This window comes from Macaca fascicularis, chromosome 20 (genome assembly GCF_037993035.2).
Source record: "Macaca fascicularis isolate 582-1 chromosome 20, T2T-MFA8v1.1".
Taxonomy (NCBI): Eukaryota; Metazoa; Chordata; class Mammalia; order Primates; family Cercopithecidae; genus Macaca; species Macaca fascicularis.
This window is the reverse complement of record NC_088394.1, coordinates 3,600,448-3,624,279: the sequence shown is the minus strand read 5'-3', so window position 1 is coordinate 3,624,279 and position 23,832 is coordinate 3,600,448. Positions and strand designations below refer to the sequence as shown.

Here is a 23,832-nt window from a genome sequence, read left to right as displayed (position 1 = left end):
AAAATCTGATGAAGTTGTGCCAATAGTGCACGAACACGGACGTCTCTGAGTGGCTCCAGTCCTGCAGGGACACTCTGAGGAGGCTGCACTGGAGGGGCTCCTGTTACGGCTCCTGTTAGTGGCTGCTGCAGAGTGGGCTGAGACATCAGGCAGTTGAGAAAACATGTCTTTATATATTCATTACTTTATAACTTTTTTTTTTTTTTTTTGAGACGGAGTCTTGCTCTGTGCCCCAGGCTGGAGTGCAGTGGCGCGATCTCAGCTCACTGCAAGCTCCGCCTCCCGGGTTCACGCCATTCTCCTGCCTCAGCCTCCCCAGTAGCTGGGACTACAGGCGCCCGCCACCTCGCCCGGCTAATTTTCTTGTATTTTTAGTAGAGACGGGGTTTCACCGTGTTAGCCAGGATGGTCTCGATCTCCTGACCTCGTGATCCGCCCGTCTCGGCCTCCCAAAGTGCTGGGATTACAGGCTTGAGCCACCGCGCCCGGCCTACTTTATAACTTTTAAGTGATGGGTTTGTCTGATACATCTTTTATGTGTTTTTTTTAAAGAGGTAGTTTTACATACAAAAATGCCAAGCTTGGCAGTCATAATTCAGTTGGATTTTCATAATTTACTTACTTTTCGTAGTGATGGGGTTTTGCTATTTTGCCTAGGCTGGTCTCAAACTCACTGCCTCAATCAAGCGATTCTCCAGCCTCAGCCTCCCAAGCAGCTGGGATCACAGGTATGCCATTGTGCTAGGCTTTGAAATTTTGTAAATTTCACTCTGGGAGGCCAAGGCGGGCGGATCATGAGGTGAGGAGATGGAGCCCATCCTGGCTAACATGGTGAAACCCCGTCTGTACTAAAATAAATACAAAAAATTAGCCGGGCGTGGTGGCAGGCACCTGTAGTCCCAGCGACTTGGGAGGCTGAGGCAGGAGAATGGCGTGAACCGGAAGGGTGGAGCTTGCAGTGAGCCGAGATAGTCCCACTGCACTCCAGCCCAGGAGACAGAGCAAGTCTCCGTCTCAAAAAACAAAAACAAAAACAAAGAAATTTTGTAAATTTATGCCTGTAACCTCTTTGAAGAGAATAGGAATCTTAAGAAAATAAAATGAGTGCTTTTCTCTGTTTTTTTTAGAGTTGGAGGGGTGGGGAGAGTCTCACTATGTTGCCCAGGCCTCAAGCATCCCAAAGTGCTGGGATTACAGGCATGAGCCACCACACCTGGCCCCAATTAGTGCTTTGAACGCTGTCTAAATCCTTACATCACAGAGAACATCCCTCCTCCTCCCGCAGGAAAGAAAGGAGTGGCTGGACGGTATCGACCTCACCAGGTGTGCTACACCAAGGCCAGAAAGAGCCGCTGAAGGAGGTGGTGCCCACAGGGCTTGGACATGGGACATGCCAGCTGCACATGGAAGGCCATTTCTCACAGCACTCTGCTTGTCCTGGACACAGGAACCAGATGTTTCAGGGGCTCAGAGCCAAGTACTTTTGGGGTCTGGGTACTGCACAGAGAGGGCCCAGGCACTTGTTCTGCTTGCCGTGTACCCTACCATGCCTGCGCTGAGGACCAGCCTCAGTCCATCCTGCCCAGAGGGCTGGGAGCACACATTGGGCCTGGAAGCCAGAAGTCCTCTCAGAGACACTGCTTGCAGCCCTGTGGGAGGGGATGGATGGGGGCTAGGGTCTCCAGACAAAACGGTAATTCGAGAAACCCTCCCAGGCAGCTGGGAGGTGGGAGGCTATGGCATTAACCCCAGGGAACTGTTCTTCCTGAAGGTCTGGACTCCCTCTGGAGGGCAGGATGCTTTTGCAGACATGGTCCTCACCCCTCTACTCTGTTCCCATCCTCCCTGGCACCTGTTCTGGCTGGTAATTGTCTAGTTATTTGTAATGTAAGCTCCCGGAAGTCAGTGTGCAAATGGGAGGGGCTCCACTCACCAAAGACTTCCCAGTCCTGGGCCCCAGGCCAGGCGGGTCTGGAGAAAGGCTTGTACCACAGGGTCCCTCACCAGGCCATGGAACTGGAAGCTGAAGGCCCACACAAAGCCACTGCCTGCGAGAAAAAGCACAGGCAAGTGTGCCCGTCATGGGTTGTCACAGAGCGTTGGGAAAAGAAGCCACGGGAAGGACCAGCCCTGGAAGATCCGACGAAGGAGTTGTGATGTCAACCTGAAGGTGTCTGGAAGAGTTTTAAGCGGTTCAGAAGTTTGCATTTCAGGAACATTACTCCGAGGTGACAGCCACTAGGATGTCAACGATGGCTGTCTCTGGGGGTGGTGCCCCTGTGCGCTTTTTTTCTTTTTGCTGATCTGTGTGTTTTCTGCAGTGAACGTAGTTTACCTGTGCATGTCACTTTCCTAGGGCTGCCATAACAAGTCACCACGAACTTGGTGGCTTCAAACCAAAAAAGTGTGTTCCCCCACAGCTCTGGGGGCCAGAAGGCGGAGACCAAGGTGTGGACAGGGCTGTGCCCCCTCTGAAAGCTCTGGGAGAGGATCTGCAGGGCCTCTTCCAGCTTCTGGCTCCTCCTGGAGATCCCTGGCATGGGCACCGCTCCAATCTCTGCCTGGGTCTCCTACGGCCTCTTTCCCCGGGTGCCTGTGTTCTCTTGTCTTCTTGTAAGAATGTCACTCATTGGATTTAGGACCTACCCTAAATTCATGATGATTTCATCTTCAGATCTTTAACTCAACTATATTTGCAAAATCCCTTATTCCAAATAAGGTCACCTTCTGAGTATCTAGGTGGTTGTGAAGTTTTGGGGCACCACCATCCACTGCACTACAATGAATAATACAAATAAAATTTAAAGGGAAATTAAAAAATCATTCTAGGGCTGGGTGCCATGGCTCACACCTGTAACCCCAGCACTTTGGGAGGGTAAGGCAGGAGGATAGTTTGAGACCAGGAGTTCGAGACCAGCCTGAGCAACACAGGGAGACACAATCTCTACAAAAAACTACACCCACCTCTATCAAAAATACAAAAATTAGCTGGGCGGTGGAGTGCACCTGTAATCCCAGCTAATTGGGAGGCTGAGGCACAAGAATTGTAGTGCGTGGAGATCGTGCCACTGCACTCCAGCCCGGGTTAGGAGTGAGACTCTGTCCCCCCCAAAAAAAAAAAAAATAGAGAAAAGACACGAAGAGAAATTTCTTCAAAGATGCACAAATGGCCAACAAGCACATGAAAAGATTCTCAGCATCATCAGCCATTAGGATACTGCAAACCATGTTTTGTCACTATTCACGGGCATTAAATGTGCTGATGCACGCACGAAACAGTTCATAAAGGTATCAGTGGGGGTACAGGAAAGGGTCTCATTGGAGGTACTGGGGTCTTTAACCAGTAAGGCAAAGCCTTTGCCACTTTGCTATGCCACTCCCAAGGTGCGCCCGGCTTACAGAAGCACCGTCCACAGATGCAGAGTTCAAGCACTCAAACCAGCGATCAGAGCTCCTGCAGGAGTTGGGGGTGGAGGGGGGAGGGTCTCCCGGCTCCAGCATCTGAGATGAGTAGATCCTCCCACGGGCAAGTGAAAAACAAAAGTTAAAGCCGGATGTGGGCCGGGCGTGGTGGCTCACGCCTGTAATATCAGCACTTTGGGAGGCTGAGGAGAGCAGATCACCTGAGGTCAGGAAACTGAGACAAGCCTGGCCAATATAGTGAAACCCCGTCTTTACTAAAATTTACAAAAATTAGCCGGGCGTGGTGTCACACGCCTGAATTCCCAGCTACTCGGGAGACTGAGGCAGGAGAATCACTTGAACCGGGGAGACAAAGGTTGCATTTAGCCGAGATCACGCCGTTGCACTCCTGCCTGGGTGACAAGAGTAAAACCACGTCAAAAAAAAAGAAACAAAAAAACAATTGCCAGATAGGGTGTTGTGCACGGCTAGTCCCAGCTACTTGGGAGGCTGAGGTCGGAGGATCGCTTGAGCTCCAAATTCGAGAACAGCCTGGGCAAGACCCTGCCTCTTAAAATCACGCCCAAATCGTAGTATCAAATATAAATCTTTGCACTCAAACGGACAGTTCATTACGTGGCACCGAGTCCTGTTGCGGATCAAGGCCACCTGAGTTGGTTAGGACAGCTAAGCCCACGTCTTGGGCTGCTCGCCAGCGGTGGGGCTAGATATGACCTTGTGCCCGAGCAGCCCAGCGTCTTACAACTCTGCTGTGAGGGACGGGGGCTGATTATCAGGTCCAGAATCACGAGTTTAGAAACATTAACAGGAAGTACGGTACCGAAAAGTGGAAAACTTTAAGGTGCTTATTATTTTTCTCCTGACTTGTTCCTGCATGTGCCGCTCCACGGGTATGACGTCCCGGGTCCGGTGGGACCCTGGCCTGGCTGCCCTACCGGAAGCGAAGCGAACTCCACCCCCAGGGGCAGCCGTCGGGCCTCAGTCCAGTCTACATCGGGAGAGCGTGGCCCATGCCACAGGCAGCTGGTTGGGCCCCTGGCACAAGTCTAGGGCCTGCAGCCAGGCTCGGGGGCTCCGGGGGTGCCCGCTGGCTGGGGTCTGAGGCGGCTTCTCTCGGGTACGAGAAGGCCGACTGCTGTGCAGCCGCGGGCTCGCTCGGGAAACCCACACTTACACAAAAGCGGCAGCACCACTGTGCCTAGGCTATCGACTCCCAACATGGGGAGACAAAATGGCCGCCGCGCCCAGAGCCGAAATTACATCCGGGCTCCGCGACACGTACGAACCACAACTCCCAGAATGCTCTGCCTCGACGGCGGGAGGCGAGACGCGCTCGGGCCCCGCTTAGGTGGCGCTAGGCCCTGTGGCTCCTCCCTGCAGCGGAAGGCCTCCGAATACGCGGCGTGTTAGGTCGATTCCTCCATTCTTCGTTGCACTGGCCAACGGGACGCTTAGTCTTTTGGCAACAGGGTGAAACCTGCCTTGTGCCTGAAGAAACGATACTTCCCGTTGTGGTTTCGGCGCCTGCGCAAAAGGCTGCGGGACGCACTCCAGTTCCCGGCAAGCCCCGCGACGCGCGTTTGCGTGCTGACGCACGGAGTTAGTCGTGCTGACGTGCATCGCGGCCCAGGCGGGGTACGAGTGGCGCAGTCGGAGCCCGCTGCGGCCCCTGAGGAAGCCAGGAGGCGTCGGCGTCGGCTGAGGCGGGCGGACCGGCGAGGCGAGGCGGCGGCCTCAGGCCCCGAGGGACTCGGGAGCTCGCGCAGCGGCGGCGGCAAGACCTCTCCCCCTCGGAGGCGGCGGGCGGAGGCGGCGGGTGAGAGGGTGAGGGAGCCAGCGAGCCGGGTGGGGGAGGGGCGGCGGCCTCGGCGCGAGGCCAAAGCGCGCGGAGAACGGCCCAGGCCGCCGAGCTCTTCCGCGCGCACGCGCGCTCGCCGCCCTTCGCTGGCGCGGACACCTTCGCCTCCCTTCCCCCTTCCCGCCGTTCCTGTCGCGCGCGGGCTTCGACCCCCCCGTCCCTCCCCCATGACAACGGCGCTCGCAGCCGCCTGTACTGGGGTTCGCGAGCGCCCTTGGCGAGGGGGGAGCGCGCCGCCTCGGCTTCACTCCTCCCCACCACACGTGCGGCCGAGGGGCCTTCCCGCAGCTGCCGCTTTCGGCCCTTAAGTGACGGGGAAGGGGCGGCGGCGGGGGACGTGCTCCCGGACCCTTGCCCCAGGCTCTCGATCTCTTGTTCTCGGGCTTCTCTTCAGCGTTGGGCTGCCCGTGCCAGGGGCCTCCCAGACTGCGGGACGCCGCGCAGCCCCCTCCCCCATTCTGCAAGGCCGAAAATAGGCCCCCGGCGCTGCGAGGAGGGCCTTGAACTCCGTGGGCCCGGTTTAAATGGTTTGGACTGTGCTATCAAGCCTTTGAGTTGTTAGTGGCGGGGAGAAACCCCAGATCTTAAAAATTGTGAAGAAAGTGAAGGCATTCAGTTTACATTTGTAAGGTAGACTGTTCCTTTTTTTCTTACACTTTTTTAACATTTCCCGAGAATTCGTGTTAAAACTAAGGAGGCTTCTGGAGACCTTCGTTGGGAAGAAAACGCCAGACTCGTATATAAGTTTTCTGGTTGGTTTCAGGCGTTATTTGGCACACAGCTCTTCTGAAGCTTGGTTTCCACTCGCCTTCAGTTAGGACGAATCTGGATCAAAATTTCAGAATGTTTTGTTGCCTTTCATCCTAAGTGCGTGGGCTTAGGGCTCTTCTAAAGCTACTATTTTAGTTTTCTGGGTTCTTTGTGTCCACTCAGCCGCGCTGGAGCGCCCCGGTGCTGAGCTGGCTGTGCTTCCTGAGGTCCATTTTCTTGGACAACCCTTGTGTCCCCTTTTGGTACCGTTTCCTTTTTTGCATATTTTAATGTTGAATTTAAGGATATCTTTCTACTTCCTTGTTAGCTTGGCACTCTGATAGTTTCCCAACAGAAAAGGGTCTTTTTGTCTTTCTTTGTACCTTTTATTTTCTGCTTTTACCTTGGTTAACTTTTGCATATCCGCTGTCTATGGCCCCCACTTTAAGAGTTTTATAAAATCGTTTGGTTTGGTGATTTGTGTGTGGTGTCGATGTTCCTACTTTCCGTGTCTTAGCACCCCCTTAGATGCTGTGGGGTCGTCGTCTTTTTTTGTGAGGTAGGGGTGGCTCATTCCCTAAAAGTTCTCCGAAACATTGTGACCTAATATCCTTTGCTTAGCACCTACTGGTTTTCCTTTTTTTTCTTTTTTTTTTCTTTTTTTTTTTTTTTTTGAGACGGAGTCTAGCTCTGTTGCCAGTCTGGAGTGCAGTGGCGCGATCTCAGCTCACTGCAACCCTCCGCCTCCCGGGTTCAAGCGATTCTTCTGCCTCAGCCTACAGCCTACGGAGTGGCTGGGATTACAGGCACGCGCCGCCCCCCAGCTAATTTTTGTATTTTTAATAGAGACTGGGTTTCACCATGTTGGCCAGGCTAGTGTCAATCTCCTGACTTGGTAATCTGCCCACCTCGGCCTCCCAAAGTGCTGGCATTACAGGCGTGAGCCACCTTACTCGGCCTGGGTTTCCCTTCGGTTTTCCCTTCTTAGGGAGTGGGAGGATTTTTGTGTGAGGTGGTATGGAAGTGTGGGTGAATGGTTGAGCTGAAGAATTAATTGCAGGTCAAAGACATGCCTGCAAGGGAAGCAGAAATTTGGTGGGGTAGGGAGAGGCAAAGAAGGACCTAGTTTTAAACTGTGGGGAGGATTGGAACTAGAAGATGAAAATGAGGATTGGGGTGTAGAGAAATTGATTTTTTGAGTCATAATGTTTTTCATTTTTTCCTGGATTTTTGCTTGCCTTTTCCAGGTTTAGTTTCCTCTGTCACCTTCTACTTTCGATATTGGGTCTGCTACTGGGATTGGGTAGGGACCCATCCTTAGTCTAGGGTGAGGAGGTATGGGCTAGCACCCTTCTATATACTCTGTGTGCGTGCATGCACTAGTATATTTTTCCAAACATTTGTATGATGCTTCTTCATTCTGGAATTTTCTAAATGCATCCTTCCCTTTTATCCAGTTCTTTTACGTCTTTGATCACTCTCTCCACTTTGTCTATTCCATAGGGTTTTTTCTGGGTAGTTTTTCCTCATACGTGTATGTTCTAGGAAACTATCTTGGAGAGGATGAGGATGAGAAAGAGAGTATGTGTAGCCAAGGAATCTCACTAGAAAAGCTGGGACTTGAGAATTTTTCAGAGTCACATCAGGGTTGGGACTAGTTGAAAGGCTAGAACTTGGGACGAGGCATGGGGTTAACACAGGAAAGAAGGAAGCGGCAGGGCTGGGAGAAAAAAAACTAGGAAGTGCTATCCAGGGGATTGGTGGGGAAGGCCAACAGTTGGAGATTAATGAAAGTGGGGTGTAGAGAGGGTTTCTAGATAGATTTAGAGCAAGGAATATGGAGAAGGTATGGGAACGGTTGGAACAGAGACTGATTTGATGTGTTTAAATAGAGCAGAGTTGAAAGCAGATAATATTTGACAGCTGGCAAGACTTGGAGGAACTGCAAATTGTAGTAAATCCTATTGAGAGGAAAGAAATTGGAGGAATTGGAGGAATAAAAGATCAGGATGGTTGATAGGATCTTTAAATATTTGGAATCAAGGAAATGGCCCTTACCTGGGAGGTGAAGTGTATGAAGATTATCCAAGGTTCATGTGTGTTTCTGATGTGCGTGCTGACCTTTAGTTGGGGTGTGAGGCTGCACATTCTGAACCAAGTAGTCTGCTGTTCAGATACCTAGGGACTGTGTAGTTTATTTCGTATTCATATAGGGTGGTCTGAAATCCGTAGGTCAGTTTTTGGGAGAGTCTTTGGACATGGACTAGAGGCCCTTGGGTGCCACAGATCTATGTCTGGTATTTGTTGTGCCTTGGTTGGTTACTAGAGGTTAGAAAGTAGAGTAGTTGGTAAGATGCTCCTTGTGCATTTTGGGGCCAAAGGAAAATGAAAAGGGACAGTGTGGAGAGATTTTAGAGGAACAAGATCCTTGTTTGCCTAGGGTGGAAAAAGAAGAAAATCTAGGTGCAGGGAGGGATTATTTAGAATTCTGTGCAAGGGCATTGAGAGAAAGGTTGTAAGAACTGGGCTGTGATTTGGTAGGAAATTTGGAAGGACGAAGAAGTGGTTTTTTTGGCAGACCAGGAGGATGGTGGAGCGTTATATAGTGAAGACTTAGTGTGAAGATAAATGTTGAAATAGGGATGAAGGAGAGCAGGGACTTGGGTGTGGGGTGGTAAGTGGTTAGTTTGGGGCCAGGGGCCTGACCCGTGTCTCCCCGCTCCCCCTCAGGAGCGGTGGTGCCCCCCCCCGGGCACGGGGCCATGTACAACGGGATCGGGCTGCCGACGCCCCGGGGCAGCGGCACCAACGGCTACGTCCAGCGCAACCTGTCCCTGGTGCGGGGCCGCCGGGGTGAGCGGCCTGACTACAAGGGAGAGGAGGAACTGCGGCGCCTGGAGGCTGCCCTGGTGAAGCGGCCTAATCCTGACATCCTGGACCACGAGCGCAAGCGGCGCGTCGAGCTGCGATGCCTCGAGCTGGAGGAGATGATGGAAGAGCAGGGGTGAGGGAGAGCTGGGGGAGAGTCAAGCACTGAATGAGTGCAGAGCTGGGGGTGTTAGGTGGGATGTAGGGAGCTTAGGGTGGTTGAAAGAGTCCTGGCAAGGAGTTGTGGTAGGGGAGGAGGCAAATGAGCTCTAGAGAATTGAAAACAGTTAAGGGACAGTGCAGAGTGGGAAATGAGAAGGCTGTGTGTCTGAGGCATAGATGGGAGCCTGAGGGATTAAATGGAGGCACATGGGAGAAGGGAGGGGCCGTTGAGGAACAAAAATGTGTTTCAGGGGAGAGATGGGAAAGCAGAGACCAGATAGAGGAGCTAGGTAAGCTGATAGGTGTTGTCATTGGTAGAAAAGAAGAAGAATGGATATAAGGATTGAGACCTTGGAAAGTAGCATGGGCAGGAAAAGAGGAATTAGAAGAACATTTGAAGAGGGAATCATGGGCTGGGAAGGGAAATTTTGGAAAAGGAGCACATTAAGGCAGAAAACTTTTAGAGCAGTGGTTTTAAACTTCAGCAGTGGTGACCCTTTTATACAGTATCCCTCACTTTGGAATCCCAGGAAATAAAAGGCACGTTCTTGTTGAAGTTGGGGAGGAGCACTTGAAACCCTGCTTGCTTAATTTTTTTCTTTTGGCCCCTGAAGTGTAGCATATTTAAAATCCACTGTTCTAGCGGGAGTAGTAGGTAGAGGGAAGAAAGATAATGGGAAAAGATTAGACTGAAGAGAAGGAACTTTTGGGTGACAGCGAGTGAAAACTTCTGTGTGTGCATGGAGAGGGAAGGGCCCCTTTTGGGAATGAGGGAAATGGAAACCTGGGACTGGGGAAAGTGTCCTGTCAAGCTTAACCCTGAAGGGATTTGTTCTTCAGGTACGAGGAACAGCAAATTCAGGAGAAAGTGGCGACCTTTCGACTCATGTTGCTGGAGAAGGATGTGAACCCTGGGGGCAAGGAGGAGACCCCAGGGCAGAGGCCAGCGTGAGTGTTGCACTCTCCCTCGATGACTCTGGACTCTACTCTGGCTGCTGGCTGCCGCTCCCGTCCTTTTCCTTACGTGGGACTTCCTGCTTTTGTCTGCCTTTTCCATGTCTTATTTCGCTCCTGCTTATACTTGTGTTCTGAATATGGCTCTGTCCTTTATATTTCCTTCAGACTTTTGCCCTTCTTTTCTCTAGGGTCACGGAGACTCACCAGTTGGCAGAATTGAATGAGAAGAAGAATGAAAGACTCCGTGCTGCCTTTGGCATCAGTGATTCTTACGTAGATGGCAGCTCTTTTGATCCTCAGCGTCGTGCCCGAGAAGCTAAACAACCGGCTCCTGAGCCTCCCAAACCTTACAGGTATACAAGGCCAAGAAACCACTGTCAGCTTCTTTTCTTGATTGTAAGATCCTTGCTCTATTTTTTTCCTTTGGTGGACTGATTTTTTCCCAAACTCTTCAGATTTTGTTTTTCTGAAGTTGAGGTGTCCAAGAAAATTTGTCCAAGGGCTAGCCACAGTGGGTCACGCCTGTAATTCCAGCATTTTGGGAAGCTCAGGCAGGAGATGACTTGAGGCCAGGAGTTTGAGACCAGCCTGGGCGATATAGTGAGACCCCCTTTCTACAGAAAGAAAAAAAGCTGGGTGGTGGCACGTGTCTGTAGTCTAAGCTACTTAGAGAGGTGGAGGTAGGAGGGTCTCTTGAGCCCATGAGTTGGAGGTTACAGTGTGAGCTATGATGCTGCCACTGCACCCCAGCTGAGGCAACAGGGCGAGACTATTTTTAAAATTTTTTAAAATATTTTTTTGAGACTGTCTTAAAGAAAAGAAAGGAACGTTTGTCCTAGCGCTCATCTCTGCTGCTTTTCATCTTTCCCCAGCCTTGTTCGGGAGTCTAGCAGTTCTCGCTCACCAACCCCAAAGCAGAAGAAGAAGAAAAAGAAGAAAGATAGAGGACGGTAAGTTAGTTGGAAAGTTACTTTGCTAGCCAGAGGACCAGTCCTGTGGTGTACTCTCTCTCTGGAAGTGGACAGTTCTGGCTTCCACAAAGCAGGAGATAGTTGTCAGGGAGGAGGGAGTTACCACTGAGGCCTCACCTTGAAGAAATATCTGAGTTTTGCAGTGGGGACGTGTTGAGTTTGCAGTGTTGCCAATTAAGATCAGCCAGCAACATTTTGGATTCTGGAATTTCCTTTTTCATTTTGAGGTTTGTTGACTTAAGGAGTTACTTGTTAGAGAAGAAAGAAAGAAGTCCTGGGCTTAGGTCTGGGGCATTAGTGCTATTAGGATGTTCAAGTGTTTTAGAAACCTTTTTAGGGGAGAGATTGTAAGTGGGAGGGCCAGGAAAGAAGCCAAGCAGAATGATCTTGCTTCTGAATCCATCTTTAGCAGGTCAGAGAGCAGCTCTCCTCGACGGGAGAGAAAGAAAAGTTCAAAGAAGAAGAAGCACAGGTACGAGGTGTGAGTACTTGAGTGATTGGAGAAGGCTTGCTGAATTCAGGCAGAGGTGTTTTTTATGTATTTTCTTCTCTTTTTTCCGACAGGTCAGAATCCGAGTCCAAGAAGCGTAAGCATAGGTAAGAGCTCTTTAACTCATTGGGGGCACAGTGGCATGTAGAGTGGTGATTTCTTTTTCTTGAAGTGAAGCTCAATACCTTGATCTTTCTCCTGTTAACATTCCCTAACTCTTTACATTTCACTTTTGGTTTTATTTCCTTTTTTAAAAAAGTTACTTTTAACAATCTTTCCTTATTTCTCAGGTCTCCCACTCCAAAGAGCAAACGTAAATCTAAGGACAAAAAGCGAAAGCGGTGAGTGAATTTGTGGGGAATTTGCTTAGAAAGTAAGTGAACACCACCTTAGTGGGAAGGGGTTGAGTCAGTTATGTCCCTAACTGGTAAAAGGTTGAGGGGTAGGTGAGGAAAATCCAGGGCAGGTACAGCAGTACCCTGAGCTGTGGCGGTGGTCTTCCTTCAGGTCTCGAAGTACAACACCAGCCCCCAAGAGCCGCCGGGCCCACCGTTCAACTTCTGCTGACTCTGCTTCCTCCTCTGATACTTCCCGCAGTCGGTAAGGGGTAGTCCAGGAGGAAGGGAGGGAGAGGGAATGATGGGTTAATTAATTTAATATTTATTGAGCGCCCACGGTGTGCTAGGCGCTGCACAGACCATTCGGAAGACACGGTCCCTGCCCTCTAGGAGCTGACAGGCTAAAGCAACAGGATGGACAGACATATACATTTCCCCTTCTCTTTTTTTTTTTGTTTTTGTTTATTTGTTATTTTTTGTTTCGTTCTGATGTATATGGACTGCCAGAATAGGGGGGGTGGTGGTTTGTTCGTGGTGTCTGGGGGAGGAAGGAATCCTTACCCTGGCTTCCTTAATCGGGGAAGGCTTCCTGAAGGAGGTGGGCTCAGAGGTGAGTTGTGAATGAAGCGGGTAGGGAGTGGGCTGGGTGGATGGTTTCGGGATGTTTGGGGGAGGTGAGTGAAGGGGTAGAGGGAGAACACTGTTTGGGATTGTGTTGGGAAGAGAAGAACCAAAGTGGACTGTACTTGCATTTCAGTGAATGATTTGAGTTATGCGACTAAGCAGGCTTTTTGGAAGAGGGTTGTACAGTTGGAAAAGGTGGATGGGAGTTGGGGAGGGGGTTTCCTGTTCTCCCTTTGAGCTGATTTCCTTCCTCTCCCCCATCCTCAATTAACTCCTGCAGGTCTCGAAGTGCTGCAGCTAAAACTCATACAACTGCCTTGACTGGGCGAAGTCCTTCCCCTGCTTCAGGGCGACGAGGGGAGGGAGATGCACCTTTCAGTGAACCAGGTACTACCAACACACAACGGCCTAGTAGCCCGGAGCCTGCTACAAAACAGCCTAGCAGCCCTTATGAAGACAAAGATAAAGACAAGAAGGAGGTATGTTCCTGAGTTGGTGATGTTCATTGGATTGCAAGTGTATAGATTTAGGATAAACTTGTGACATGAAAGGGAGAGGTAGTAACTTACTAAAATAAATTCGGTTATTTTTTTCTGCATTGATCTCCCAGTTTTCTTACTGTATCTGCAGAACTTGTAGTGTTGTTACTAGACTGAATTGTGAACCCTTTAGAATCAAATCTCACTGGATACTAATAGGTTTTATATTGTATCTTGTTTATACACAGAACTGGAACAAAAGTTGTATTTTATCTGTGTACGCCGTGTTTCTTTTCTTTTCTTTTTTCATTAAATGCTCGTTGTGTCTCACTAAAACTGTTTAATCCATTGGGGTGCCACCAATAGTTTGAATGAAACACTGGAATAGTCTTCAGTAGTTTTCTTTTCTAATTTTAAGCGTTAATCATTTCCTCTTGCTTTAGTGATTACAGTGTAAATTCTTGGCCTCTGTCATCAATTTTCCATGTCATCCAGGATTACCTTTCCAAATTACAAGTTGGTTGACCTCAGAAACTTAACTGCTTCCTTATTGCTTTTGAATTACATTTAAGGCTTTTAATAATTTGGTCTTTTTCTCATTTCCTGTACTCTTTCCATCCTGGTCTGCTTTTCTACTCTTCAAACAAATCATGTTCTCACATCTTTATTCATGTTGTTTCTTTTCCTTTAATAGAGTTATTCTTAAAAGGTGAAGTTGCCATTCGCTTTAGGAAACTGCTTATTTTTCCATTTAAAGATAGTTTTTTCCGCTTTGATAACATTTCGTAGTGGTATTTGTTGTTAAATGTAGTAGTGTGTTAGTTATTTGCGTTTAGTGTTTCAGTTTTAAGATTCTCAGACTATCCATATCTTCATATGTTTTCCCCACTGTTCTTTATATAATTCCTTGTTATTGAATGAAAGTGATTGCTTGTGGTCAGGGGATGTGTAAAAGAAAAGTTATTGGAAAGGGTGTTGGGATCTTAGGAGTGATGTGAAGTCTTGGCGTTTATGAATCCCTATCCCTACTCTCTCTTTCACTCTTAGAAATCTGCAGCTCGACCTAGCCCCTCTCCGGAAAGGAGCAGCACAGGCCCAGAACCACCTGCTCCCACTCCGCTCCTTGCTGAGCGACATGGCGGCTCCCCACAACCACTTGCAACAACCCCCTTAAGCCAAGAGCCAGTGAACCCCCCATCTGAGGCCTCTCCCACTCGGGGCCGTTCACCACCTAAGTCTCCTGAGAAACTTCCCCAGTCTTCTTCCTCAGAGAGCAGCCCACCATCCCCTCAACCTACCAAAGTTTCTCGGCATGCCAGCTCTTCCCCAGAAAGTCCTAAACCTGCTCCAGCTCCGGGGTCCCACCGAGAGATTTCTTCTTCTCCCACATCCAAGAATCGCTCACATGGCCGAGCAAAACGGGATAAATCACATTCTCATACCCCTTCCCGTAGGACGGGGAGGTCCCGTAGCCCTGCCACCGCTAAGAGAGGGCGATCTCGGTCTCGAACCCCTACAAAGAGAGGTCATTCTCGATCCCGATCTCCCCAGTGGCGTAGGTCCAGGTCTGCACAGAGGTGGGGAAGATCTAGAAGCCCCCAGCGACGTGGCCGCTCTAGGTCTCCTCAGCGACCAGGCTGGTCTAGGAGCAGAAATACCCAGAGAAGAGGCAGGTCTAGGTCAGCAAGGCGAGGGAGGTCCCACTCTAGATCCCCAGCCACTCGGGGCAGATCTCGTTCTAGAACACCAGCCCGGCGGGGCAGGTCACGCTCTAGAACACCTGCCAGGCGGAGATCACGATCCAGAACACCTACCAGGCGTAGGTCTCGGTCTAGAACACCAGCCCGGAGGGGCAGGTCTCGGTCTAGAACACCTGCTAGGCGCAGATCTAGGACCCGATCGCCAGTACGACGGAGGTCTCGTAGTAGATCACCAGCCAGGAGAAGTGGCAGGTCACGCTCCAGAACCCCAGCTAGACGTGGCCGCTCACGCTCCAGAACCCCAGCCAGACGTGGCCGCTCACGCTCTAGAACCCCAGCTAGACGCAGTGGTCGCTCACGCTCCAGAACACCAGCCAGGAGAGGGAGGTCTCGATCTAGGACACCAAGACGAGGAAGATCCCGCAGTAGAAGCTTAGTTAGACGTGGAAGATCTCACTCTAGATCACCTCAAAGAAGAGGCAGGTCTGGCTCATCTTCAGACCGGAAGAACAAATCCAGAACATCTCAGAGAAGAAGCAGGTCCAATTCAAGCCCAGAAATGAAGAAATCACGCATTTCTTCAAGGCGGAGCAGATCTCTGTCTTCACCACGGTCCAAAGCAAAATCTCGTTTGTCTTTGAGGCGCAGCCTTTCAGGATCTTCCCCATGCCCTAAACAAAAGTCACAGACGCCACCCAGGCGCAGTCGCTCTGGATCCTCCCAACCTAAAGCTAAATCTAGAACGCCACCTAGACGCAGTCGCTCCAGTTCTTCTCCGCCACCTAAACAGAAATCTAAAACACCATCAAGACGAAGTCATTCCAGTTCGTCTCCTCATTCTAAAGTGAAATCTGGAACACCACCAAGGCAAGGGTCCATAACAAGTCCCCAGGCCAATGAGCAATCTGTAACGCCACAAAGACGGAGCTGTTTTGAATCATCACCTGACCCTGAGTTGAAATCTAGGACCCCTTCGAGACATAGTTGCTCAGGGTCCTCTCCTCCTAGAGTGAAATCTAGCACACCTCCCAGACAGAGCCCATCTAGGTCATCATCTCCACAACCCAAAGTGAAGGCGGTAATATCACCAAGGCAAAGAAGCCATTCTGGCTCCTCTTCTCCAAGTCCTAGTAGGGTGACATCGAGAACAACTCCACGGCGAAGCAGATCAGTATCTCCCTGCTCCAACGTGGAATCCAGATTGTTGCCAAGATACAGTCATTCTAGGTCCTCCTCACCAGATACCAAAGTGAAACCTGAAACACCGCCAAGACAAAGTCACTCAGGGTCTATTTCACCACACCCCAAAGTAAAGGCCCAAACTCCACCAGGGCCAAGTCTTTCTAGATCAAAGTCGCCATGTCCCCAAGAGAAGTCTAAAGACTCACTAGTTCAGAGTTGCCCTGGATCCTTCTCTCTGTGTGCAGGAGTAAAATCTAGCACACCACCAGGTGAGAGCTATTTTGGACTCTCATCTCTGCAACTGAAAGGACAATCTCAAACTTCACCAGACCACAGATCTGATACTTCAAGTCCAGAAGTGAGACAGAGTCACTCAGAATCACCATCTCTGCAGAGCAAATCTCAAACATCGCCTAAGGGAGGTCAGTCCAGGTCTTCATCTCCAATCACTGAGCTGGCATCCAGATCTCCAATAAGACAAGATAGAGGTGAGTTGTCAGCGAGTCCTACATTGAAATCCGGAATGTCTCCTGAGCTGAGCAGGTTCCAGTCTGACTCTTCTTCACATCCTACAGTGGACTCGAATTCTTTCTTGGGGCAGAGTAGATTGGAGACTTCTGAATCAAAAGAGAAAATGGCCTTACTCCCTCAGGAGGATGCTACTGCATCACCTCCTAGACAAAGAGACAAATTTAGTCCCTTTCCAGTACAGGATAGACCTGAGTCTTCACTAGTGTTCAAAGACGCACCTAGAACCCCGTCAAGGGACAGAAGTGGTACTGGGTCATCTCCAGAAACAAAAGAGCAAAATAGTGCATTGCCTACATCAAGCCAAGATGAAGAGTTAATGGAGGTGGTAGAGAAGTCTGAAGAACCCACAAGCCAAGTCCTGTCTCATTTGTCTTCAGAACTTAAAGAAATGTCTGCAAGTAACTTTGAATCATCTCCTGAAGTAGAAGAAAGGCCTGCTGTGTCTTTGACGCTTGATCAGAGCCAGTCACAGGCTTCTTTGGAAGCAGTAGAAATTCCTGCAGTAGCCTCATCTTGGGGTGGGCCACATTTTTCTCCAGAACATAAGGAACTGTCTAACTCCCCACTCAGGGAGAACAGCTTTGAATCATCTTTAGAATTTAGAAACTCAGGCCCACTTGGTACAGAAATGAATACTGGATTTTCTTCTGAGGTTAAAGAAGATTTGAATGGACCTTTTCTTAATCAGCTGGAAACAGATCCATCTCTAGACATGAAAGAACAATCGACAAGATCCTCTAGACGCAGCAGTTCTGAGTTATCCCCAGATGCAGTGGAAAAGGCAGGGATGTCTTCAAATCAGAGCGTCTCTTCACCTGTGCTTGATGCTGTACCGAGAACACCCTCGAGAGAAAGAAGTAGTTCTGCATCTTCTCCTGAAATGAAAGATGGTTTACCCAGAACTCCATCAAGGAGAAGCAGGTCTGGGTCTTCTCCAGGACTTAGAGATGGGTCTGGGACTCCCTCGAGGCACAGCCTGTCCGGGTCCTCTCCTGGAATGAAAGATATACCTAGAACACCATCCAGAGGGAGAAGCGAATGTGATTCTTCGCCAGAACCGAAAGCTTTGCCTCAGACTCCTAGGCCAAGGAGTCGTTCTCCATCATCCCCAGAGCTCAACAACAAGTGTCTTACCCCCCAGAGAGAAAGAAGTGGGTCAGAATCATCAGTTGATCAGAAAACTGTGGCTCGGACTCCCTTGGGGCAGAGAAGTCGTTCGGGATCCTCTCAAGAACTTGATGTGAAACCCAGTGCATCCCCTCAGGAAAGAAGTGAGTCAGACTCTTCTCCAGATTCTAAAGCCAAGACTCGAACCCCACTTCGGCAGAGGAGTCGCTCTGGATCATCTCCAGAGGTTGACAGCAAATCTCGACCTTCTCCTCGGCGCAGTAGGTCTGGTTCCTCCCCTGAAGTGAAAGATAAGCCAAGAGCAGCACCCAGGGCACAGAGTGCTTCTGATTCCTCTCCTGAACCTAAAGCTCCAGCCCCTCGGGCCCTTCCCAGACGAAGCAGATCAGGTTCATCAAGCAAAGGTAGAGGCCCTTCTCCTGAAGGAAGCAGCAGTACCGAGTCCTCTCCTGAACATCCGCCCAAATCCAGAACTGCTCGCAGAGGTTCCAGGTCATCACCAGAGCCCAAGACCAAGTCTCGTACACCACCTCGACGTCGCAGCTCTCGATCATCTCCTGAGCTAACGAGGAAGGCCAGACTCTCCCGTAGAAGCCGTTCTGCCTCATCCTCACCAGAAACTCGCTCTAGAACTCCCCCAAGGCGCCGGAGAAGTCCTTCAGTGTCTTCCCCGGAGCCAGTCGAAAAGTCAAGGTCTTCACGCCGACGGCGCTCAGCTTCATCTCCACGCACTAAGACAACCTCAAGGAGAGGCCGCTCTCCTTCACCAAAGCCTCGTGGACTGCAGAGGTCCCGTTCCCGCTCAAGGAGAGAGAAAACCAGAACAACCCGACGTCGAGATAGGTCTGGATCTTCTCAGTCAACCTCTCGGCGAAGACAGCGGAGCCGGTCAAGGTCACGGGTTACTCGGCGACGGAGGGGAGGCTCTGGTTATCACTCAAGGTCCCCTGCCCGGCAGGAAAGTTCCCGGACCTCCTCTCGACGCCGAAGAGGCCGCTCTCGGACACCCCCAACGAGTCGGAAGCGTTCTCGCTCACGGACATCACCAGCCCCATGGAAACGCTCTAGATCTCGAGCCTCTCCAGCCACTCACCGGCGATCCAGGTCCAGAACCCCCCTGATAAGCCGACGTAGGTCCAGGTCTCGAACTTCACCAGTCAGCCGGAGACGGTCAAGGTCCAGGACTTCAGTGACTCGACGAAGATCCCGGTCAAGAGCATCCCCAGTGAGCAGAAGGCGATCCAGATCCAGAACACCACCAGTAACCCGTCGTCGTTCAAGGTCCAGAACACCAACAACACGCCGGCGCTCCCGTTCTAGAACTCCACCAGTGACACGCAGAAGGTCCAGATCTAGGACTCCACCAGTAACCAGGAGGCGATCTCGAAGCAGAACTTCACCTATCACTCGCAGAAGATCAAGATCCAGAACATCGCCGGTCACCCGAAGGAGGTCTCGATCTCGCACATCTCCAGTAACTCGAAGAAGGTCCCGCTCTCGAACCTCACCAGTGACACGCCGCCGCTCTAGGTCCCGGACACCTCCAGCTATTCGGCGCCGCTCTAGGTCTCGAACGCCACTGTTGCCACGCAAACGTTCTCGAAGTCGCTCACCACTTGCTATCCGGCGCCGCTCCAGATCCCGTACTCCACGAGCAGCTCGGGGCAAACGGTCCTTAACAAGATCTCCTCCAGCCATCCGCAGGCGTTCAGCATCTGGAAGTAGTTCTGATCGTTCACGATCTGCTACTCCTCCAGCAACAAGAAATCATTCTGGTTCGCGGACACCTCCAGTAGCACTCAACAGCTCCAGAATGAGCTGCTTTAGTCGTCCTAGCATGTCCCCAACACCTCTTGACCGCTGCAGATCACCTGGAATGCTTGAACCCCTTGGCAGCTCTAGAACACCCATGTCTGTCCTGCAGCAAGCCGGTGGCTCCATGATGGATGGTCCAGGTCCCCGAATACCTGACCACCAGAGAACATCTGTGCCAGAAAATCATGCTCAGTCCAGGATTGCACTTGCCCTGACCGCTATCAGTCTTGGCACTGCTCGGCCTCCTCCGTCCATGTCTGCTGCTGGCCTTGCTGCAAGAATGTCCCAGGTTCCAGCCCCGGTGCCTCTCATGAGTCTCAGAACCGCTCCAGCAGCCAACCTTGCCAGCAGGATTCCTGCAGCCTCTGCGGCAGCCATGAACCTAGCCAGCGCCAGGACACCTGCCATCCCAACAGCAGTGAACCTGGCTGACACTCGAACGCCAGCTGCAGCAGCGGCCATGAACTTGGCCAGCCCCAGAACAGCGGTGGCACCTTCGGCTGTGAACCTGGCTGACCCTCGCACTCCCACAGCCCCAGCTGTGAACCTAGCAGGGGCCAGAACCCCAGCTGCCTTGGCAGCTCTGAGTCTCACAGGCTCTGGCACCCCACCAACTGCTGCAAACTATCCCTCCAGCTCCAGAACACCACAGGCTCCAGCCTCTGCAAACCTGGTGGGTCCTCGGTCTGCACATGCCACAGCTCCTGTGAATATTGCCGGCTCCAGAACCGCTGCAGCCTTGGCCCCCGCGAGCCTCACCAGTGCTAGGATGGCTCCAACATTGTCTGGTGCAAACCTCACCAGCCCCAGGGTGCCCCTCTCTGCCTATGAGCGTGTCAGTGGCAGAACCTCACCACCGCTCCTTGACCGAGCCAGGTCCAGAACACCACCGTCTGCCCCAAGCCAGTCTAGAATGACCTCTGAACGGGCTCCCTCCCCTTCCTCTAGAATGGGCCAGGCTCCTTCACAGTCTCTTCTCCCTCCAGCACAGGATCAGCCGAGGTCTCCTGTGCCTTCTGCTTTTTCAGACCAGTCCCGTTCTTTGATTGCCCAGACCACCCCCGTAGCAGGGTCTCAGTCCCTTTCCTCTGGGGCGGTGGCAACGACCACGTCCTCCGCTGGTGACCACAATGGCATGCTCTCTGTCCCTGCCCCCGGGGTGCCCCACTCTGATGTGGGGGAGCCACCTGCCTCTACTGGGGCCCAGCAGCCGTCTGTATTAGCCGCCCTGCAGCCAGCAAAGGAGCGGCGGAGTTCCTCCTCCTCCTCCTCGTCCTCTAGCTCTTCTTCCTCCTCCTCATCGTCGTCGTCGTCGTCTTCCTCCTCTGGCTCCAGTTCTAGCGACTCGGAGGGCTCTAGCCTTCCTGTGCAACCTGAGGTGGCACTAAAGAGGTGAGGGAGCTTGACTTTAGCATCCTTCAGTGGGGAGGTATTGGGGATGGGTTGGGAGTGGGGAGGGAGAAACCATGTCACAGGTGCTTGACTCTTGGAGGAGGTATGGGGACCTTGACCCTCAGGCTGGGGGTAGAAGAGAATGCTGGGGCGGGGGCGGAGGGAGGAGGAGTGGGACAGATAAAAGTCTCCGAAGGTTCATTCTCTAGAGGATAATGATAAGTTTTCCGTCTCTACAGAGGACAGAACTAGAGGAAATGGACTTAATTTTACAGCAGGAGGGATGGCAGTTAGACCTCAAGAGGAACTCCCTGGGCTGGAAGGATCTTCAGAGGTCATCCCATCCCTCTCCCTGCCTCCAGGCAGGACGGCCCCTTCCCCAGCCAACCTGCACTCACAGGGGCCTCCCCAAGCTGCGGCTCTCCGAGGAAGGAGACTACCCAGCTTCAGCTTCCACACCTGAGCCCAGAGGCCTTATTCCTCCATCAGGGACATTCTTGAGGTTTAACCTTGATCCCTTATGCTGCGGGCCCCAGCCTGTTGCTTCTGTTAGCAGAGGTTGGGTCAGCTCGCACTACTGCTCTCCAGAGAATTGCTGGCTTACAGGGCTAGGAGAGCTCCCAGCGCCTTTCTCAGGCACCCCTCCCCCCACTGCCGTTCCTCCAGGCCAAGGAAGGTAGGGTTGGGGCTGGGGCAGCTTGTCTCCTTGTGACACTCTTCTCCTCCCACAGGGTCCCCAGCCCCACCCCAGCCCCAAAGGAGGCTGTTAGAGAGGGACGTCCTCCGGAGCCAACCCCAGCCAAACGGAAGAGGCGCTCTAGCAGTTCCAGTTCCAGCTCCTCCTCTTCATCTTCCTCCTCCTCCTCCTCCTCCTCTTCTTCCTCCTCCTCTTCTTCCTCTTCCTCTTCCTCCTCCTCTTCCTCTTCCTCCTCCTCTTCCTCGCCTTCCCCTGCTAAGCCTGGCCCTCAGGCCTTGCCCAAACCTGCAAGCCCCAAGAAGCCACCCCCTGGCGAGCGGAGGTGAGTGCTGCCTTACCTGAGATGGAAGGAGGGTGGGGGAGTGACTTATCCAGAGACAGGGCCCTGGGCTGTGAGCTCCCGGCTGGGTGTCTCACGTGACCTTGGGCATCTGGTTGTGGGGGAAGAGGCGCTTGTTCTCTCCCCCGCTTGTTGCACCTTGTTCTGGCGAAGGGCTGCGCCATCCACAGGGGCGCTCAGGCCAGGACTGGGGGGTCCTTGGTTTCTTCCTCTCCCTCCCTCAACACATAGCCTGGTCCCAGGGTTCTAGCTTTGTCTCCCTGTTGCTACCGCCAGGGCTCTGGTCTGGCCACCATCATCTTCTCCCGACTCTGTCCACAGCCTCCTCCCTGTCTCCCCGCCTCCACGCCATTCTCTTCCACATGTAGCCAGAGGGACCTTTCTAAAACGCACATCTGGCTACTTCCCTCCACTCCACAAATCCTTCGGGACGCCCTGTGGCCTGCAGGACAAAGCCCCACCTCTGCGGGAGTGGCGTGTGAGGCTCTTCACCAACGGGCCTTGCCCGCCCTGTGTTCTCCTCCTGCCCGCCCCCACACATGCCCTGTGCTCCAGCCACACCCAGCGCCTTGCAGTTTAAGGAGAGCCCATGCCTTTGGACATGCTGTTCCTTCTGCCTGGAATTTCCTTGTCCGCCTGGTGAACTCCTCGTTCTGCAAGACTCCGCTCAAACAGCACCTTCGAGAAGACTGCCCTGCCCCTTCCCTGCCCTGCCCCATGTCCTCCTTCCTTGGGTCCCCAGAGCCACGCACATCCAGCCCTGCTTCCCACACACGGGGCCGTGCGTGCCTTCCTTCACCACTGAGCTCCTTCAAGGGCAGGGAATGTCTTTTATCTTTGCATCCCCCGCTGCACCCTGTGCCTGCCCACTGGGCACTCGGTGGATGGTGTGCGGGCGGATGGGTGAGTGAGCGGACAAAGGTGGGTCTGAGGCTGGCCCTGTGTGGTGTGAGGTTTGGTGGTCAGGACCTGGGTGGGTGGTCCTGAGTGCTGGCCGCTGTGCTTGAAAGGGTGTGGTGCTATTGGATCCTACTGTGTTCCCCAGGTCCCGCAGTCCCCGGAAGCCAATAGACTCCCTTAGGGACTCTCGGTCCCTCAGCTACTCGCCTGTGGAGCGTCGCCGTCCCTCGCCCCAGCCCTCGCCACGGGACCAGCAGAGGTAAGGCCAGCTGCAGGTGTCAGCACCCAGCCCTGTCTGGCTGCCACTGCTTTCTACCAAGAAAACTGTGGATCTGTGGTGCCTGAGGTGGTGCCACTCTGTGGCCTGATGTCTGTCCTGTGTTGCAGCAGCAGCAGTGAGCGGGGTTCCCGGAGAGGCCAGCGTGGGGACAGCCGATCCCCCAGCCACAAGCGCAGGAGGGAGACACCTAGCCCTCGGCCCATGAGACACCGCTCCTCCAGGTGCGCATCCTCCTGGAAGGCTGAGGCCGCCTTCTGGGAGCCAGTGGTGGTGGTGGTGGGTGGCAGCCCTATTTTGGGAGTGGCCCAGAAGCTGGCCTTGAGGACTAGGGTCAGAACTCCCTGTTGACCCCTATCTTCTGTTGCAGGTCTCCATAAATTGTCTTTGGGGGATTCCACCACACCCCATGCTCTGGAGCCACAGGGAGTGTCCCTTCTTCCCCAGCAGAGCCGTGGGAGGGTCCTTGTCTGCTCTCCTTTGAACCTTAGCAGCCCTTGGATGAAGGGCTCCCTTTCCCTCCCTTTTTTTTTTCTTTGTTCCTGTGAAATGTTAATCTCCGTGAGTTCTTCCTGGTTCACGTGTTCTGGGGGGTTTGGGGTGGGAGGGAATGCAGATGGGAGTTGGGGGAGGGGAGGATACAGTTCAGGACACCCCAGCCTGGAGTCAGGGCCAGGGAGGCATGGCCCCAGTTGTATCCAAAAGTTCCCAGGGGTGACTGTGATGGTGGTTGGGACTGGAGGTTGTGTAAGGTGTTCTTGGAAGGAAGGGGCAGGAGTTGGAATTAGTTGGTCCCTACTGCCCCCCATGAGGTTGTGTACCCCTCCCCCCAACTTTTCACGTTTCTTAAAGGCATTTTGGTTTTTTAAAATCTGTACAGCAAGAGCAACTTTTTCTGTCAAATAAAAATGAGAAATGCAGGAACTGGGTCTGTAGACTGTTTATTAAAG

General features: G+C 52.3%; 1 protein-coding gene and 1 long non-coding RNA gene across 35 annotated transcripts; one reads left to right on the top strand and one right to left on the bottom strand.

Annotated features, from left to right (window-relative positions):
• LOC135968805 (uncharacterized) lies at nt 1-4,651 on the bottom strand. 3 transcript variants are annotated; one of them, XR_012429648.1, is made up of 3 exons: nt 4,244-4,379; nt 1,934-2,048; nt 1-137 (listed from the first exon to the last, which is right to left on the bottom strand). It is a non-coding gene; the product is annotated as an uncharacterized lncRNA (long non-coding RNA). The 3 variants fall into 3 exon arrangements; XR_012429647.1 differs by lacking the exon at nt 1-137 and adding an exon at nt 1,141-1,649 and having other exon boundaries at nt 4,244-4,651; XR_010583768.2 differs by lacking the exons at nt 1-137; nt 1,934-2,048 and adding an exon at nt 3,657-3,815 and having other exon boundaries at nt 4,244-4,381.
• A 378-nt stretch (nt 4,652-5,029) lies between these two features.
• SRRM2 (serine/arginine repetitive matrix 2) lies at nt 5,030-23,802 on the top strand. 32 transcript variants are annotated; one of them, XM_074028631.1, is made up of 17 exons: nt 5,030-5,239; nt 8,762-9,035; nt 9,902-10,009; nt 10,207-10,371; nt 10,891-10,968; nt 11,399-11,461; nt 11,554-11,586; nt 11,770-11,820; nt 11,987-12,079; nt 12,722-12,920; nt 13,968-20,668; nt 20,908-21,002; nt 21,400-21,687; nt 22,261-22,626; nt 22,751-22,864; nt 22,993-23,106; nt 23,253-23,802. In XM_074028631.1, exons 2-12 carry the CDS (start codon nt 8,794-8,796, stop codon nt 20,918-20,920), a joined length of 7,746 nt encoding a protein of 2,581 aa, XP_073884732.1. In that variant the 5' UTR covers nt 5,030-5,239; nt 8,762-8,793; the 3' UTR covers nt 20,921-21,002; nt 21,400-21,687; nt 22,261-22,626; nt 22,751-22,864; nt 22,993-23,106; nt 23,253-23,802. The 32 variants fall into 32 exon arrangements, with proteins under 32 accessions (XP_073884732.1, XP_073884731.1, XP_073884736.1 ...); XM_074028630.1 differs by having other exon boundaries at nt 22,027-22,626; XM_074028635.1 differs by having other exon boundaries at nt 22,027-22,626; nt 22,996-23,106; nt 23,253-23,432.
• The last annotated feature ends 30 nt before the right edge of the window (nt 23,803-23,832 follow it).

What these genes read in the sequence shown, in the direction of transcription:
- SRRM2 (XM_074028619.1), top strand. Translation starts at nt 8,794, where the DNA reads ATGTACAACGGGATCGGGCTGCCGACGCCCCGGGGCAGCGGCACCAAC. An exon ending in AAGGACAAAAAGCGAAAGCG is followed by an intron (nt 11,821 to 11,986) that starts GTGAGTGAATTT and finishes GTCTTCCTTCAG; the next exon opens with GTCTCGAAGTACAACACCAG. An exon ending in CCTGAGGTGGCACTAAAGAG is followed by an intron (nt 20,669 to 21,399) that starts GTGAGGGAGCTT and finishes CTCCTCCCACAG; the next exon opens with GGTCCCCAGCCCCACCCCAG.